Genomic DNA, 17,220 nt, shown 5'->3' on the forward strand with positions numbered 1-17,220 from the left:
GAGAGTCATGGAGTAAAAGGACAGGTCCTCTTGTGGATCAAAAAATGGCTAATTAATAGGAAGCAGAGAGTGAGTATAAATGGGCAGTCTTCGCAGTGGAGGACGGTAAGCAGTGGGGTGCTGCAGGTCTCGGTACTGGGTCCCATGCTCTTTAACTTGTTCATAAATGATTTAGAGTTGGGAGTGAGCAGTGAAGTGGCCAAGTTTGTGGATGACACTAAATTGTTCAGGGTGGTGAGAACCAGAGAGGATTGTGAGGCACTCCAAAGGGATCTGTCGAGGCTGGGTGAGTGGGCGTCAACGTGGCAGATGCGGTTCAATGTGGCCAAGTGCAAAGTAATGCACATTGGGGCCAAGAATCCCAGCTACAAATACAAGCTGATGGGGTGTGAACTGGCAGAGACTGACCAAGAGAGAGATCTTGGGGTCGTGGGACTCTTTAGCTTGGAGAAGCGTCGACTGCGGGGTGACATGATAGAGGTTTACAAGATAATGCATGTGATGGAGAAAGTAGAGAAAGAAGTACTTTTCTCCCTTTCTCACAATACAAGAACTCGTGGGCATTCGATGAAATTGCTGAGCAGACAGGTTAAAACGGATAAAAGGAAGTACTTCTTCACCCAAAGGGTGATTAACATGTGGAATTCACTGCCACAGGAGGTGGTGGCGGCTGCAAGCATAGCCAGCTTCAAGAGGGAATTGGATAAAAATATGGAGCAGAGGTCCATCAGTGGCTATTAGCCACAGTGTATGTGTGTATATAAAATTTTTTGCCACTGTGTGACACAGAGTGTTGGACTTGATGGGCCGTTGGCCTGATCCAACATGGCTTCTCTTATGTTCTTATGTTCTTAACTCACTGAAAATGTCAAGACAGTGTGCGTTTGCAATAAAAAAGGCCGACGCCATGCTGGGAATTATTAGGAAGGGAATTGAAAACAAATCAGCCAGTATCGTAATGCCCCTGTATAAATCGATGGTGCGGTCTCATTTGGAGTACTGTGTGCAGTTCTGGTCGCCGCACCTCAAAAAGGATATTATAGCATTGGAGAAAGTCCAGAAAAGGGCAACTAGAATGATTAAAGGGCTGGAACACTTTCCCTATGAAGAAAGGTTGAAACGCTTGGGGCTCTTTAGCTTGGAGAAACGTCGACTGAGGGGTGGCATGATAGAGGTTTACAAGATAATGCATGGGATGGAGAAAGTAGAGAAAGAAGTCCTTTTCTCCCTTTCGCACAATACAAGAACTCGTGGGCATTCGATGAAATTGCTGAGCAGACAGGTTAAAACGGATAAAAGGAAGTACTTCACCCAAAGGGTGATTGGCATGTGGAATTCACTGCCACAGGAGGTGGTGGCAGCCACAAGCATAGCCACCTTCAAGAGGGGTTTAGATAAAAATATGGAGCAGAGGTCCATCAGTGGCTATTAGCCACAGTGCGTGTGTATATATAAAATTTTTTGCCACTGTGTGACACAGAGTGTTGGACTGGATGGGCCATTGGCCTGATCCAACATGGCTTCTCTTATGGTCTTATGTTCTTATTGTGCGGGGGGTTGACCCTGGAGGTCCCTTCCAACTCTTCTATGATTCTAACAGGCTTCCTCCTTGGAGGTGGTGGGCTCTCCTTCCTTGGAGGTTTTTCAACAGAACCTAGATGGCCACCTGACAGCAATGAGGATCCTGTGAATTGAGGGGGAGGGGTTTGTGAGTTTCCTGCATTGTGCAGGGGGTTGGATTAGATGGCCCTGCAGGTCCCTTCCAACTCTCGGATTCTGTGATCTCGGAGCCGAGGCATCCCATGTTCTTTCTGCTTCTGCAGCACTGGGAAGAGTTCGGGTTGCCAGCTCTGGGTTGGGAAAGACCTGGAAATTCGAAGGTGAAGGCTGGGGAAGTCAGGGACTGCAGAATCCACCCTCCGAAGTAGCCACGGTCCTCGAGGGAAACGGGGGTCTGTGAATCAGTTGTAAAAATGGGAGGTCTCCAGGCCCCACCTGGAGGTTGGCAACCCTAGTTCATTCTGGGAGGGGGATGGAAGGCAGAGCCAGCCAATTGGCAGCTGCCTGGGGATCCAAAGGCCGCCTCAGGAAGCCTGGCACGTGCTGCCTGCCGGTTCTCGCTTCCTTTCCAGGTGCAGTGGAGAAGAGCCAGGGCCCGGGAGTGCCTGAAAGACTGACACAATTCCTGGCCAGGTCGGGAGTCACTGCAGTCAGTTCTTAGGCTCTTGAAGGTGCTCTGGCACTCTGGCTCTTTTCTGCTGCTACAGACAGACTAATGCGGCTTCCCGTCTTGATCTGTCTTTCCAGGTCCAGGAACTGCAAAGCCCGCCTCGCGCCAGTCAGGTGGTGAAGGACTGCGTCAAGGCCTGCCTGAACTCCACCTACGAGTACATCTTCAACAACTGCCAGGAGCTGTACAGTCGGGAGTACCAGATGGACCCTGTGAGTGCCCCCGGAAGGGCCGTTCCCTGGCCTGGCCTAGGGCAGTGGTCTGGGGGAGGGGGAGGGGGCTATGGCTGCCACCCTGGGCTGTGGGGGTCTGATGGGGGCAGCCTTTCGAAGCTGTTTCTGTGTTGCTTCCTCTGCGTCGTCTGACTGGGAGGGGGTGGGTCCAGGGGACCACAAGCGGAACTCTGCTTGCCAAACAGACCCTCCCTCAGGCCCCCCAAAAGAAACGGTCTGAGCCCCGGCTGGGGATGGGGAAGGGGGGCGGTGTGCAGCCTCCGTGGGAAATCTGCAGGGAAATCCCAGGTCTCCTCTTGGCTCCTGTCAGCACAGGGACCTCTTAGGATTCAGCCCATTTTGCCCTGGATTTGGCTTCTCTTGCTGAACTGCACGGAGGTGGTGGAGAACATGGAACCAGAGACTGAAGAGAGAAGGAATGGGGGTGGATGGGGGTTGGAGAAGAGAGTGAACATATGAACATATGAAGCTGCCTTCTACTGAATCAGACCCTCGGTCCATCAAAGTCAGTCTTGTCTCCTCAGACTGGCAGTGGCTCTCCAGGGTCTCCAGCTGAGGTTTTTCACACCTACTTGCCTGGACCCTTTTGAGTTGGAGATGCCGGGGATTGAACCTGGGACCTTCTGCTTCCCAAGCAGATGCTCTGCCGCTGAGCCACTGTCCCTCCCCCTGAGTGTGCCTCCCTCAATCCTGGGTCCTTCTGTCTGCCCGTTCTGTGCTCGCTGGAGTTTCGGAGCTGACTTTTTGGCATGTGGTGGTGGTGGCGGAGGGAACCCGAGGAGAGAAAGCTTTTCCCTCTTTCCTGTCTGGCGTCTGTTCTTAGAACAAAGCTCAGGATGTGCCTCCAGAGGAGCAAGGCCCCTGCATCAAGAACCTCGACTTCTGGCCCAAGCTCATCACCCTCATCGTCTCCATCATCGAGGAGGACAAGAACTCCTACGCCCCGGTCCTCAACCAGTAAGGAGCCCCTTCTCTTGGCTAGAACGAGCCTCCCGGGGTCTGTGGAGTTCTCTGTGTTCCTTCTGGCTGTCTTATCCGTCCTGTCCCCGTGCCACACGTATTTATCCTGTCTGTCTGTCTCTCTCTGTCTTGTCTGTCTCCCTTAACAATACCTTTGTAATTGGGATGGTGGCGTTTCGAAGGCGTTCATATTCACGCATCTGGCTCTTTAGAGCCCTGAGGTCAGATACGCACCTGGCGAGTGGGGGTGAGAGCAGTTTCCCTTCTCGCTTGCCTTTCGGGGGTGGGGGAGCATTTCTTTTCCTGCATGCGCATGCACAAGAGCTGACGTGCAGGGCAGGCCGGATGGTGGGTCAAGAAGGCGGGGGGGGGGGGGGCTCCAGAAGCGTCAGAAGAGACGTGAAGGGCTGGGCTTGGACTGGGTTCAGACAGCACACAAGGGGGGCAGAGGTGCAGAACTGCGCTCTGTTGCTCATTCTGAGAAGAAACAGCAATAACAGAGGTCATTTTCCTACCAGATATATTTATTTACTTACGTGCTTCATTCGTACCCTGCCATTCTCTTTGAGACTCAAGGCAGGTTTCAGAATTAGGAAATTATGGAATCCTTTTGGGCCGTTGCTAAGCAATTCAGAACCGAGCATAGATGGGTCAGGAAAACGCTTGAGTCCAGTCAGGCGCCTTAAAGACCACCAAAGTTTGGTTCTGGGGAGAAGCGTGTGTGTGTGTGTGTGCAACTGCTTCAGAACATGGAGGCCTTTACCCAGAGCCAGAATTGGCTTGGTCTTCAGGGTGGCCCTGGACGAAAACTTTGTTTTGCTGCTTCAGACCAACACAGCGATCCACCAGAGCTGCCTCACAGTTTTTCAGCCTCCAGCTCACTCATCTTTGCCTTAGCTCAGGAAGGCTGGCCCCAGAGCACACTCATTGGTGCAGCAGCTCACCACTTTCATGCCAGGAGCTCTTGAAGTGGAACTTTTGCTCACATCACAGCTTAGAGGGGCCATTGCTACCCACCTGAATCTGTCTTCACAGATGGGTTGTCTTTACTTAATATACTGCAACCCCATTTTGTTCTCAAGCCCCAAAGAACTTTACAATATTACTCTCATTTCCTTCTATTTATATCCTTACGACAGCCCTGTGGGGTAGGTTAGGCTTTGTCTGTGCGACTGACCACAGGTCACGGAGCAGGATTCCATGGCAGGGTACAAATTTGAACCTGGGTCTCCCAGGTCTTAGTCTATCAGTACTCACCTGGCTTCCTGCTAGGTTGAGCCATTCAAGATGTCAAGAGCCAGTCTGGTGTAGTGGTGAAGTGTGCGGACTCTTATCTGGCAGAACCGGGTTTGATTCTCCACGACTCCACTTGCAGCTGCTGGAATGGCCTTGGGTCAGCCAGAGCTCTCTTATCTGGCAGAACCGGGTTTGATTCCCCACTCCTCCCCTTGCAGCTGCTGGAATGGCCTTGGGTCAGCCAGAGCTCTCTTATCTGGCAGAACCGGGTTTGATTCCCCACTCCTCCCCTTGCAGCTGCTGGAATGGCCTTGGGTCAGCCAGAGCTCTCTTATCTGGGAGAACTGGGTTTGATTCCCCACTCCTCCCCTTGCAGCTGCTGGAATGGCCTTGGGTCAGCCAGAGCTCTCTTATCTGGCAGAACCGGGTTTGATTCCCCACTCCTCCCCTTGCAGCTGCTGGAATGGCCTTGGGTCAGCCATAGCTCTCGTGGAAGTTGTCCCTGAAAGGGCAACTGCTGAGGGAGTTCTCTCAGCCCCACCCACCTCACAGGGTGTCCGTTGTGGGGGGAGAAGATACAGGAGATTGTAAGCCGCTCTGAGTCTCTGAGTTCAGAGAGAAAAGCAGGATGTAAATCTGCAGTCTTCTTCTTCATTTGTTCAAGTGACTTTCTGGGATTTCAGGCAGATCCCTCAGAGCCGCGCAGCACTGTAGCTCTCGCTCTGCCATCTTGGCTTTTTCTGGCTAGGGGCAGCAATTGCTTGGGAGAGCCCCACACTTAGATCCCGCCAGTTAGAAGTCAGCCAGATAAGACAGGGAGCTGAGAGGGAGGTGAGGTGTGCGAAATCAGAAAGGACAAAGCTGCAACAGTGTTCTCTGCGTAAGCGTTTGGCCTGTCCTTCATGCAGGTCCTGCTTCCTTCCCTAGCAAGGGTGCCTTCCCAGGTGACCCTTGACTGCCCATCAGCCGAATGGCAGTTCCCTCACCTGTTCACTTCCCCTGTTAGGTTTCCTCAGGAGCTGGCCGTGGGGAAGATCAGCGCCGAAGTCATGTGGAACCTCTTTGCTCAGGATATGAAATACGCCATGGAAGGTGAGAGGGGCTTGATGTTCGCAGTGGCAGCTGGGTGGTCTTGCTTTGTAGACCAGCTCTAGTGTTTCGCACGGGGGATAAGGAGCAATTTCACAGCACAGCATAAAAGTTCTTGCCTGTAACACTGGCCAAGGCTGGAGTCAGGGCGGAGGGGCTGGTTCCGATGCACTCTGATCTATGGGAAGCTGCCCTCACCCAAACCTCCCAGCCGCTAGAAACACGCAGGGGCTTCAGCCCTAGGGCTGTCCCATGGCAGCTCCCGCTTGGTTGCTAGGTAACCAGCTAGATGTTCCTGCTCATTTCAGGAGCCACATGTGGCTCTTTCACACATATTGTGTGGCTCTCCAAGTCCCCACTGTCCCATTGGCCAGCTTGGAGAAGGCATTTCTCTCTTTAAATCATTTCTCCCAGACAAGCCAGCAAGTAGCTTGGAGAATGCATTCAAAATTAAAGTTGCTTTCTTTCCACCTCCCCTCCTCCATCCATCTTCCTTCCGTCCTTGCTTGCAGCTCTCAGCTGACGTTCATGTCTTACGGCTCTCAAACATCTGACGTTTATTCTGTGTGGCTCTTACGCGGGGGTCGTTTTGTAGAAAAATAGGTGGTGGGGCTCATTCAGGGATTGTTATGCGGCTGCAGTACTATTCAATGGACAAGGAGGCGGAACTCTCAGGAGGAGGTGGAACTCTCAGAAAGGTTCAGGAGCTGAGCTCCCACTGAATTTTGTTCAACATCCTTATCAATGATTTGGATGAAGGAATAGAGGGAATCCTTATTAAATTTGCAGATGATTCTAAATTGGGAGGGGTTGCAAACACAGAAGAAGACAGAAACAGGATACAGGATGACCTTGACAGGATGGAAAACTGGGCTAAAATCAATAAAATGAATTTTAACAGGGATAAATATAAAGTTCTGCATTTAGGTAGGAAAAATCCAATGCATGGTTATAGGATGGGGGAGACTTGTCTTAGCAGTAGTATGTGCAATATGATCACCATCTTCAAGTACTTGAAGAGCTGTCCTATAGAGGATGGTGTGGAATTGTTTTCTGTGGCCCCAGAAGGTCGGACCTGAACCAATGGCTTGAAATTAAATCGAAGGAGTTTCCGGCTCAACATCAGGAAGAACTTCCTGACCGTTAGAGTGATTCCTCAGTGGAACAGGCTTCCTCCTTGGGAGGTGGTGGGCTCTCCTTCCTTGGAGGTTTCTAAACAGAGGCTAGATGGCCACCTGACAGCAATGAAGATCCTGTGAATGTAGGGAGAGGTGTTTGTGAGTTTCCTGCACTGTGCAGGAGGTTGGACTAGATGTCCCTGGAGGTTCCTTCCAACTCTTCTATGATTCTAACAGGCTTCCTCCTTGGGAGGTGGTGGGCTCTCCTTCCTTGGAGGTTTTTCAACAGAGGCTAGGTGGCCATCTGACAGCAATGAGGATCCTGTGAATTTAGGGGGAGGTGTTTGTGAATTTCCTGCACTGTGCAGGGGGTTGGACTAGATGACCTTAGAGGTCCCTTCCAACTCTTCTATGATTCTAACAGGCTTCCTCCTTGGGAGGTGGTGGGCTCTCCTTCCTTGGAGGTTTTTAAGCAGAGGCTAGATGGCCATCTGACAGCAATGAAGATCCTGTGAATTTAGGGGGAGGTGTTTGTGAGTTTCCTGCACTGTGCAGGGGGTTGGACTAGATGACCCTGGAGGTCCCTTCCAACTCTGATTCAATGAGGCCTGCTCTTATGTTAAGCTAGTTTGGCCACCCCTGGTCTAAGGCAGCCGTCTCTGTTTCCAAGGAGAAAGACACCTAAAAAGTTTCTGTTAACTATCAGAAAAAGACACCATAAAAGGAGGATGGATAACTGTGGCCTTACTGGTATTGCTGAGCTGTCCAGAAGCTCCTCTTTGCGGTCATCACAGCTGCCGTGCGGGAGAGGAGGGAAGCAGGAAAACTGGGCCTTCTTCTCTAAGTCTGCTTTGCTTACTCTCTTTGCTTACTCTTACTAAGTCTGGTTACTCCCTCCATCCTCCTTTTCCACTCAGATACTCTGTTTTACACGTCTGAAATCTCATTCCAGGTGATTAGCATCAACTTCTAGGCTCAGCCACATCCTGCACCTTCTTGTGCTCCCCCCCCCCCCCCCCCGCAGTGTGGCTGGTGGGACACTTTGTCCCCTGCAGTGTTGTGAGTTCTTCTTTTCTTTGGTGTGGGTTCTTTGGGCTCCTAACCATTTCTGTGCTGTTCTTTTCTGTCCTGTTCTATTGCTCCTCTCAAGTTCTGGATAAAATTATCTCTCTTGAGGCCTCACGTGGTAAGAACCTTCGAGGTGTGCGTCATTCAAGGCAGTTCCCTTATAGAATGCATCTGCTCCCCCCCCTCCCCCCTCTGTCTTATGCTGCATGGATGGGTGCCGGGGGCAAAGGTTTGGTGCCCAGCCTCTGGGGCCACAGGTGGACACACCTGAACTCTAATATCACTGCTTGTCCAGAAGACAGCAGGCTGTGAAGAAATGGCTTTTGCGCATGAGGTATCCATCCGCCCCTCCTCTCTTTGCTTTCCGCTAACTATGCAAACCTGAATTATTCAAGAGAGCTTTTCTGTGCAGGCGATAGGCTTCCTCTGCACAAAATGATTCATAGAGTTATTAGGATAAATTACTGGGGACTGTGGTCTAGACCACTTGGCATAGCTGGCTGTAAGTAGAGTCCTGCTGTATAATTTTGCATATCGGGAGGTGGGAAGGGGTCTTGGCCTTTGGCTGTGGCCGGGGGCAGGAAGGTACCCCCAGGGGTTGGACCTCCTCAGCTCCAAGTGAATAGAATCAAGCTGACTGGGAAGGTCTGTTTCAGCTGTTTCCACTGGCGTCTCCCTTTGAAACCCTGTATTTATTTAGTTAATTAGATTTTTAAACCACCCTTGTGGAACAGAGCTCAGGGCGGAGTACATCATTCGACAAGCGAGGCCTCTCAAAGCAGAGACACTGTCAGAAGAACATTAGCCACAGCATATTGTTGGAACGCTCTGTCTGGGGCAGGGATGCTCTGTATTCTTGGTGCTTGGGGGGGCTTCTAGTGTCCTGGCTCCACTGGTGGACTTCCTGATGGTGCCTGTTTTTTTTGGCCATTGTGTGACACAGAGTGTTGGACTGGAGCGGCCATTGGCCTGATCCAACATGGCTTCTCTTATGTTCTTATGTGACACAGAGTGTTGGACTGGAGCGGCCATTGGCCTGATCCAACAGGGCTTCTCTTATGTTCTTATGTGACACAGTGTTGGACTGGATGGGCCACAGGCCTGATCCAGCAGGGCTTCTCTTATGTTCTTATGTGACACAGAGTGTTGGACTGGAGCGGCCATTGGCCTGATCCAACATGGCTTCTCTTATGTTCTTATGTGACACAGTGTTGGACTTGAGGGGCCATTGGCCTGATCCAACATGGCTTCTCTTGTGTTCTTATGTCTGGGGCAGTGTTGCTCTGTATTTTTGGTGCTTGGAGGGTGGAACAGTGGGAGGACTTCTAGTGTCCTGGCCCTGCTGGTGGACCTCCTGATGGCACCTGGTTTTTGGCCACTGTGTGACACAGAGTGTTGGACTGGATGGGTCTTTGGCCTGATCCAACATGGCTTCTCTTATGTTCATTTATCCAGTTTTCTTGTAGCCCCTTCTGACCCCTGGGAAGGGGGTCGTTGCCAGGCTTGCAGGATTCTGGCCGTGGAGCAGCTGTGCCGGTAGATGGGCTGAAGTGAGGAAGACTGAGGGGGTGACCTTTGTTCTTCCGGCAGCGATTGAATCAGAGTGCTTCCCTTCTCTCTCCTCATTGCAGCCCCCTGCCCAACGTGGCTGTTCCTCTGCCCCAGACTCGTCGCCGCAGAAACCGTCTTTCTGCAGACTGGAAGTGGGGAGGAACAAGAGGGGCCTTCTGTGCAGCGCAGGCCGCTGCGTCAACAGAACCAGGACTTGTCACCTTCGGGTGGGGAGAACCCAAGGAAAAAGCGTGACAAAATAACGAATGGAATCATAAATTCACTTATCATTATTACTATATGAAACGTCAAAGTATTTGATTATTATGATCCATTTCAGCAATTAGTGTTTTAAGGTAAGTACATATAATTCATTTACAAAATGCATCTAAGCAGAAGAAGAAGACGACGACATTGGATTTATATTCCGCCCTCCACTCAGGAGTCTCAGAGCGGCTCACAATCTCTTTTATCTTCCTCCCCCACAACAGACACCCTGTGAGGTGGGTGGGGCTGAGAGGACACTTACAGCAGCTGCCCTTTCAAGGACAAGCTCTGCCAGGGCTATGGCTGACCCAAGGCCATTCCAGCAGCTGCAAGTGGAGGAGTGGGGAATCAAACCTGGTTCTCCCAGATAAGAGTCCGCACACTTAACCACGACACCAAACTGGCTCTCAATTGCATCAAAATTGCATCAAAACAATAGTTTAAAGTGCTTAGTGCTACAAAGTGCTTGTAAGTCAAAGTGCGTGTGCAGATTTTTCTTCCAAACGGAATACATCTGACATTCCTCTAGACTCCCTCGGGGAGTTTTTATACAATTTTGCTTAGATGCGTTTTGTAAATGAATTATATGTAGTTACCTTAAAGAAAGAAAGAAAGAAAGAAAGAAAGAAAGAAAGAAAGAAAGAAAGAAAGAAAGATAGATAGATAGATAGATAGATAGATAGATAGATAGATAGATAGATAGATAGATGCATCTAAAAACAAACAAAACACTAATTGTTGAATGGATCGTGATAATCAAATAATTTGAAGTTTCATACGTTAATAATTACAAGTGAAGTTATGATTGCATTCGTTATTTTGTCACAGTTTTTCCTTGGGTTCTCATCCTACTCCGTGATTCTCTCTATTGTATGTTCTGCCTTTGGGTGGGGAAGCCGGTGATCGGGGGGGGGGGCATGCTGGGGGGGTGCCGTTTGCTTGGGCTCAGGTCTGTCGTGCTCAAAGCAGCTTGTGAGCCTGTTAAGGGGGTTGGACTAGATGACCTTGGGAGGTCCCTTCCAACTCTATGATTCTAAGGAGCCAGAAAAAACTGCAGGGCCAGTCGGGGGAGGGCGGGGTCAGTTCAGCAATGTCTGGGCTTCTTTTGTGCTTCACATTTCTCTCTTCTCTGTCACAAGCCCCCCCTGTGTTCCGCATACGCCTGGTCCTCCTTTGTGGAGGTAAGAGTTCTCCCCCCTCCCCTCCCTAGTTTTGTGCATAGCAGAGCCACCCTTCCCACATAGATGCAGGAGCGAAGCCGCCGTTGGTACTGTGTGCTTCTGCCTTGAGTGCCTTTGCAGCTCTCTAGATACAGCTGGCGTGTTTTGTTAGGGGAGATCTGCTTGTGTGCCCTCCTGTGGGCGGGGTGGGGGGGGGAAGACTTCCTGCTCTTCTGCTTCTAGTATGATTTCGATTAGCTCTCAGCGCTCCTTCTAGCCAGCCAGGTGGCAAGCCTTGAATGGCATTGAGTTGGCGGCTGCCCTGGCTGTCTGCTCCGGATTGCCCCTTACATTCAGACCGGGGGAGGGGGTAGGGAGGGCTGCATCTCCTAACATGGGGAGAGAAGCACAAGAGGAGACTGCTGGATCCCATCGAGCGGCTGCTGCTTCCTGGCTACCCCGCTCCCAGTTGGCATGCGCCAGGCCATTGAGCGGTCCTGCTGGCAGGCAGCCATCCCTTGGGTGTGCAAAACAGGTCCTCCAGTCACTGCCATTCTTCCTAGAGCCAGTTTGGTGCAGTGGTGAAGTGTGCGGACTCTGATCTGGGAGAACCGGGTTTGATTCCCCACTCCTCCGCTTGCAGCTGCTGGAATGGCCTTGGGTCAGCCAGAGCTCTGGCAGAGGTGGTCCTTGAAAGGGCAGCTTCTGGGAGAGCCAGTTTGGTGTAGTGGTTAAGTGTGCGGACTCTTATCTGGGAGAACCGGGTTTGATTCCCCACTTCTCCACTTGCAGCTGCTGGAATGGCCTTGGGACAGCCATAGCCCTCACATTGTCCTTGAAAGGGCAGCTTCTGTGAGAGCCAGTTTGGTGCAGTGGTTAAGTGTGCAGACTCTTCTCTGGGAGAACGGGGTTTGATTCCCCACTCCTCCACTTGCAGCTGCTGGAAGGGCCTTGGGTCAGCCATAGCTCTTCTAGGAGTTGTCCTTGAAAGGGCAGCTTCTGTCAGAGATCTCTGAGCCCCATCTACCTCACAGGGTGCATCTGAGAGCCATTTTGGTGTCGTGGTTAAGTGCACGGACTCTTATCTGGGAGAACCGGGTGTGATTCCCCACTCCTCCACTCGCAGCTGCTGAGATGGCCTTGGGTCAGCCATAGCTTTCATAAAAGCTGTCCTTGAAAGGGCAGCTGCTATGAAAGAACTCTCAGCCCCACCTACCTCACAGGGTGTTCGTTGTGGGGGAGGAAGGTAGAGGAGATTGTGACCGCTCTGAGACTCTGAGATTCAGAGTATAGGGCGGGATATAAATCCAAAACCACTCCTCCACCTGCAGCTGCTAGAAGGGCCTTGGGTCAGCCAGAGCTCTGGCAGAGGTTGTCCTTGAAAGGGCAGCTGCTGTGAGAGCCCTCTGAGCCCCACTCACCTCACAGGGTGTCTGTTGTGGGGGAAGAAGATAAAGGAGATGGTGAGCCACTCTGAGACTCTGATTCAGAGAGAAGGGCGGGGTATACATCTACGGTTTTCTTCTTCTTAAAAATCCCTCCTGCCTTTTGTCATGGGGGTCTCGGAAGGGACTTTGCTGGTTCCCCACTTGCTGAGAAACCTAGGAGAGCTTGTGCTTCAGGGGAGATGGGAGAACAGGCAAGGGACTCTTTCCAGGCGTGGTCCGAAGCTCAGAAGACCTCACTCTGCCACTGCTGGCCTTCCCTCTTGGGGCTCCAAGAGCTGGCTGGCCCAGGGGAGTCGCCAGCTAGAGAGGGCTTGTGGTTAAAGTGTTGAAGTGGGAGCTGGGTGTGAATCCCCCCTCTGGCCACTGATGTTCTCCCAGGCTTGTTGGAAGGAGCGTTCCCTCGAAGCCGAGTTAGCGTGAGCTGTCTCCCAGATTTTTAGCCTCCGGCTCACACATTTTTGTCTTCGCTCGGGCAAAATCGCCCCAGAGCAAACTAATTTACTCAGTAGCTCGTTAAGTAGAATTTAGGCTCACAAGACTCCGCAGCTTAGAGGGAACGTTGGTTGGGGGTACAAAATGGAGGAGGACCCATGTCTGCAACCCTGACCTTGAAGGGGGGAAGGGGGGTGGAGGATGTGCCGGATGGGAGGCCCTGGCTGAGAAGGGGACGAGCGGCAGGCAACCGCAGACTCAGCGCTGAGCTGTTTCCTTCGTACTTCCTCTTGAGAAGACAACAAGTAGCGTCTTGGGAAGAGTAGACGGACGGGCTGTAAGGAAGTGCTTGGTTGTCCTTGCCATGGCAACCAGGCGCTCCTCTCACCTTCTATTTTTGAGTGGGGGGGGGGGGGAAGATCAGCTCCCCTCCTCAGACTGCCGAATGACCGGATCCTGTCACTCTTGCCGGGATTGTAGCTTGCTGAGACTTCCTGGGTTCTGTGCACACCTCGTGGAAGCCGACAGAGCCGCCGAGCCTTCAGTTTGCAGAACGCTGCTGGAAAAGGGAGTTGATGGGATTGGCCCCTTTTTTTTGCCACCGTGTGACACAGAGTGTTGGGCTGGATGGGCCGTTGGCCTGATCCAACATGGCTTCTCTTATGTGACACAGAGTGTTGGACTGGAGGGGCCACTGGCCTGATCCAACAGGGCTTCTCTTATGTGACACAGAGTGTTGGACTGGAGGGGCCACTGGCCTGATCCAACAGGGCTTCTCTTATGTGACACAGAGTGTTGGACTGGAGGGGCCACTGGCCTGATCCAACAGGGCTTCTTTTATGTTCTTATGTGTGACACAGAGTGTTGGGCTGGATGGGCCGTTGGCCTGATCCAACATGGCTTCTCTTATGTTCTTATGACTGTTTTTTCTCTTCCCCCCCCCCCCAGAGCATGAGAAGCACCGGCTCTGTAAGAGCGCTGACTACATGAACTTGCACTTCAAAGTGAAGTGGCTGTACAACGAGTACGTCTGCGACCTGTCGCCCTTTGAGGGGAAAGTGCCCGAGTACCCGGCGTAAGTCCCTTGGCTCTTGCTGTGCTTCCGGGGAGGCTGGCAGGGGGGGGGGGGGACGGGGTGTTAGGCAGATTGCCCTAAAAATAGGGTTTGGGGGAATTTAGAGTGGAGGGCAATCAGCCTTTCAGCGAGGCCAATGCAATCTTGGGCTGTAGCAACAGAAGTCGAGTGTCCAGATCACATGATGTGATGGTATCGCTTTACTCTGCTCTGGTAAGACCTCACCTGGAGTATTTTGGGCACCAAATTTTAAGGATATAGACAAACTGGAAGGGGTCCAGAGGAGGGCGATGAAGATGGTGAGGGGTCTGGAGACTGAGTCCCATGAGAAAAGGTTGAAGGAGCTGGAAATGTTTAGCCTGGAGAGGAGGTGGCTGAGAGGTGATAGGATCACCATCTGCAAGGACTTGAAGAGCTGTCCTATAGAGGATGGTGTGGAATTGTTTTCTGTGGCCCCAGAAGGTCGGACCTGAACCAATGGCTTGAAATTAAATCGAAGGAGTTTCCGGCTCAACATCAGGAAGAACTTCCTGACCGTTAGAGTGATTCCTCAGTGGAACAGGCTTCCTCCTTGGGAGGTGGTGGGCTCTCCTTCCTTGGAGGTTTCTAAACAGAGGCTAGATGGCCATCTGACAGCAATGAGGATCCTGTGAATTTAGGGGGAGGTGTTTGTGAGTTTCCTGCACTGTGCAGGAGGTTGGACTAGATGTCCCTGGAGGTTCCTTCCAACTCTTCTATGATTCTAACAGGCTTCCTCCTTGGGAGGTGGTGGGCTCTCCTTCCTTGGAGGTTTTTCAACAGAGGCTAGATGGCCGTCTGACAGCAATGAAGGTCCTGTGAATTTAGGGGGAGGTGTTTGTGAGTCTCCTGCATTGTGCAGGGGGTTGGACTAGATGGCCCTGAAGGTCCCTTCCAACTCTTCTGTGATTCTAACAGACTTCCTCCTCAGGAGGTGGTGGGCTCTCCTTCCTTGGAGGTTTTTCAACAGAGGCTGGATGGCCATCTGACAGCAATGAGGATCCTGTGAATTTAGGGGGAGGTGTTTGTGAGTTTCCTGCATTGTGCAGGAGGTTGGACTAGATGTCCCTGGAGGTCCCTTCCAACTCTTCTGTGATTCTAACAGGCTTCCTCCTTGGGAGGTGGTGGGCTCTCCTTCCTTGGAGGTTTTTCAACAGAGGCTAGATGGCCATCTGACAGCAATGAAGTTCCTGTGAATTTAGGGGGAGGTGTTTGTGAGTCTCCTGCATTGTGCAGGGGTTGGACTAGATGGCCCTGGAGGTCCCTTCCAACTCTTCTGTGATTCTAACAGGCTTCCTCCTTGGGAGGTGGTGGGCTCTCCTTCCTTGGAGGTTTTTCAACAGAGGCTAGATGGCCATCTGACAGCAATGAAGTTCCTGTGAATTTAGGGGGAGGTGTTTGTGAGTCTCCTGCATTGTGCAGGGGGTTGAACTAGATGACCCTGGAGGTCCCTTCCAACTCTTCTATGATTCTAACAGGCTTCCTCCTTGGGAGGTGGTGGGCTCTCCTTCGTTGGAGGTTTTTCAACAGAGGCTGGATGGCCATCTGACAGCAATGAGGATCCTGTGAATTTAGGGGGAGGGGTTTGTGAGTTTAGAGCAATTCCTCAGTGGAACAGGCTTCCTCGGGAGGTGGTGGGCTCTCCTTCCTTGGAGGTTTTTTAACAGAGGCTAGATGGCCATCTGACAGCAATGAAGTTCCTGTGAATTTAGGGGGAGGTGTTTGTGAGTCTCCTGCATTGTGCAGGGGGTTGAACTAGATGACCCTGGAGGTCCCTTCCAACTCTTCTATGATTCTAACAGGCTTCCTCCTTGGGAGGTGGTGGGCTCTCCTTCCTTGGAGGTTTTTCAACAGAGGCTGGATGGCCATCTGACAGCAATGAGGATCCTGTGAATTTAGGGGGAGGGGTTTGTGAGTTTAGAGCAATTCCTCAGTGGAACAGGCTTCCTCCTTGGGAGGTGGTGGGCTCTCCTTCCTTGGAGGTTTTTCAACAGAGGCTGGATGGCCATCTGACAGCAATGAGGATCCTGTGAATTTAGGGGGAGGCGTTTGTGGGTTTCCTGCCTTGTGTAGGGGGTTGGACTAGATGGCCCTGGAGGGCCCTTCCAACTCTGTAATTTTATGAGATCTAAAACCTATTTATACAGAAGGCATCTGCTTTGGAAGTTACCCAAAAACAAGGCAATATAATACATTTAAATACAAAAATACTGCCACCCCCCCCCCCCCCAAAAAGAATAATATAAAAAAGAGTTCCGAAGAAGGCAAAGCTGGCCGACACTTCCGCACTGGTTCAGTCGGTCCAGCTCTGTCAGTCAGCACTAAAGGGAACCTGCACATCCACTGCTAGCAGACCTTGGAGGAGGAGGAGGAGGAGATGATGATGATGATATTGGATTTCTGTCCCACCCTATACTTTGAGTCTCAGAGTCTCAGAGCGGTCACAGTCTCCTGTTACCTCCCCCCCACAAGAGACACCCTGTGAGGTGGGTGGGGCTGAGAGGGCGCTCACAGCAGCTGCCCTTTCAAGGACAACCTCTGCCAGAGCTCTGGCTGACCCAAGGCCATCCCAGCAACTGCAAGTGGAGGAGTGGGGAATCAAACCCGGTTCTCCCAGATAAGAGTCCGCACATTTAACCACTACACCAAACTGGCTCTCACAGAAGCTGCCTTTTCAAGGACAATGCGAGGGCTATGGCTGACCCAAGGCCATGCCAGCAGGTGCAAGTGGAGGAGTGGGGAATCAACCCGGTTCTCCCAGATAAGAGTCCACACACTTAACTACTAGACCAAACTGGCTCTCACAGAAGCTGCCAGTTTGGTGTGGAGAGCCAGTTTGGTGTAGTGGTTAAGTATGCGGACTCTTATCTGGGAGAACCGGGTTTGATTCCCCACTCCTCCACTTGCACCTGCTGGCATGGCCTTGGGTCAGCCAGAGCTCTGGCAGAGGTTGTCCTTGAAAGGGCAGCTGCTGTGAGAGCCCTCTCCAGCCCCACCCACCTCACAGGGTGTCTGTTGTGGGGGAGGAAGGTAAAGGAGATTGTGAGCCGCTCTGAGACTCTTTGGAGTGGAGGGCGGGATATAAATCCAATATCTTCTTCTTCTTCTTCCTTTCAAGGACAATGTGAGGGCTATGGCTGACCCAAGGCCATTCCAGCAGCTGCAAGTGGAGGAGTGGGGAATCAAACCCGGTTCCCCCAGATAAGAGTCCGCACACTTCACCACCATACCAAACTGGCTCTCTGTCCCTGTCCGCTGCCCCTCTGAAGCAGTTGGTTGGCTGCTTTGCTGGCTGAGATGGACCCTCCCTGGTCTGATCCTCTGCCTGAGAGCCT

At 51.8% G+C, this 17,220-nt stretch overlaps 1 protein-coding gene across 1 annotated transcript in view; it reads left to right on the plus strand.

Annotated features, from left to right (window-relative positions):
- The window catches only part of UNC13B (unc-13 homolog B), a 294,094-nt gene that overhangs the window by 224,082 nt on the left and 52,792 nt on the right, over window positions 1-17,220 (plus strand). Inside the window, exons 25-28 of the mRNA XM_060236646.1 lie at window positions 2,308-2,442; window positions 3,287-3,420; window positions 5,666-5,751; window positions 13,741-13,867. Of these exons, the coding sequence (XP_060092629.1) occupies window positions 2,308-2,442; window positions 3,287-3,420; window positions 5,666-5,751; window positions 13,741-13,867 (482 nt within the window). The remainder of the gene's footprint in view (window positions 1-2,307; window positions 2,443-3,286; window positions 3,421-5,665; window positions 5,752-13,740; window positions 13,868-17,220) is intronic.

Source organism: Heteronotia binoei, chromosome 4 (assembly GCF_032191835.1).
Source record: "Heteronotia binoei isolate CCM8104 ecotype False Entrance Well chromosome 4, APGP_CSIRO_Hbin_v1, whole genome shotgun sequence".
Taxonomy (NCBI): Eukaryota; Metazoa; Chordata; class Lepidosauria; order Squamata; family Gekkonidae; genus Heteronotia; species Heteronotia binoei.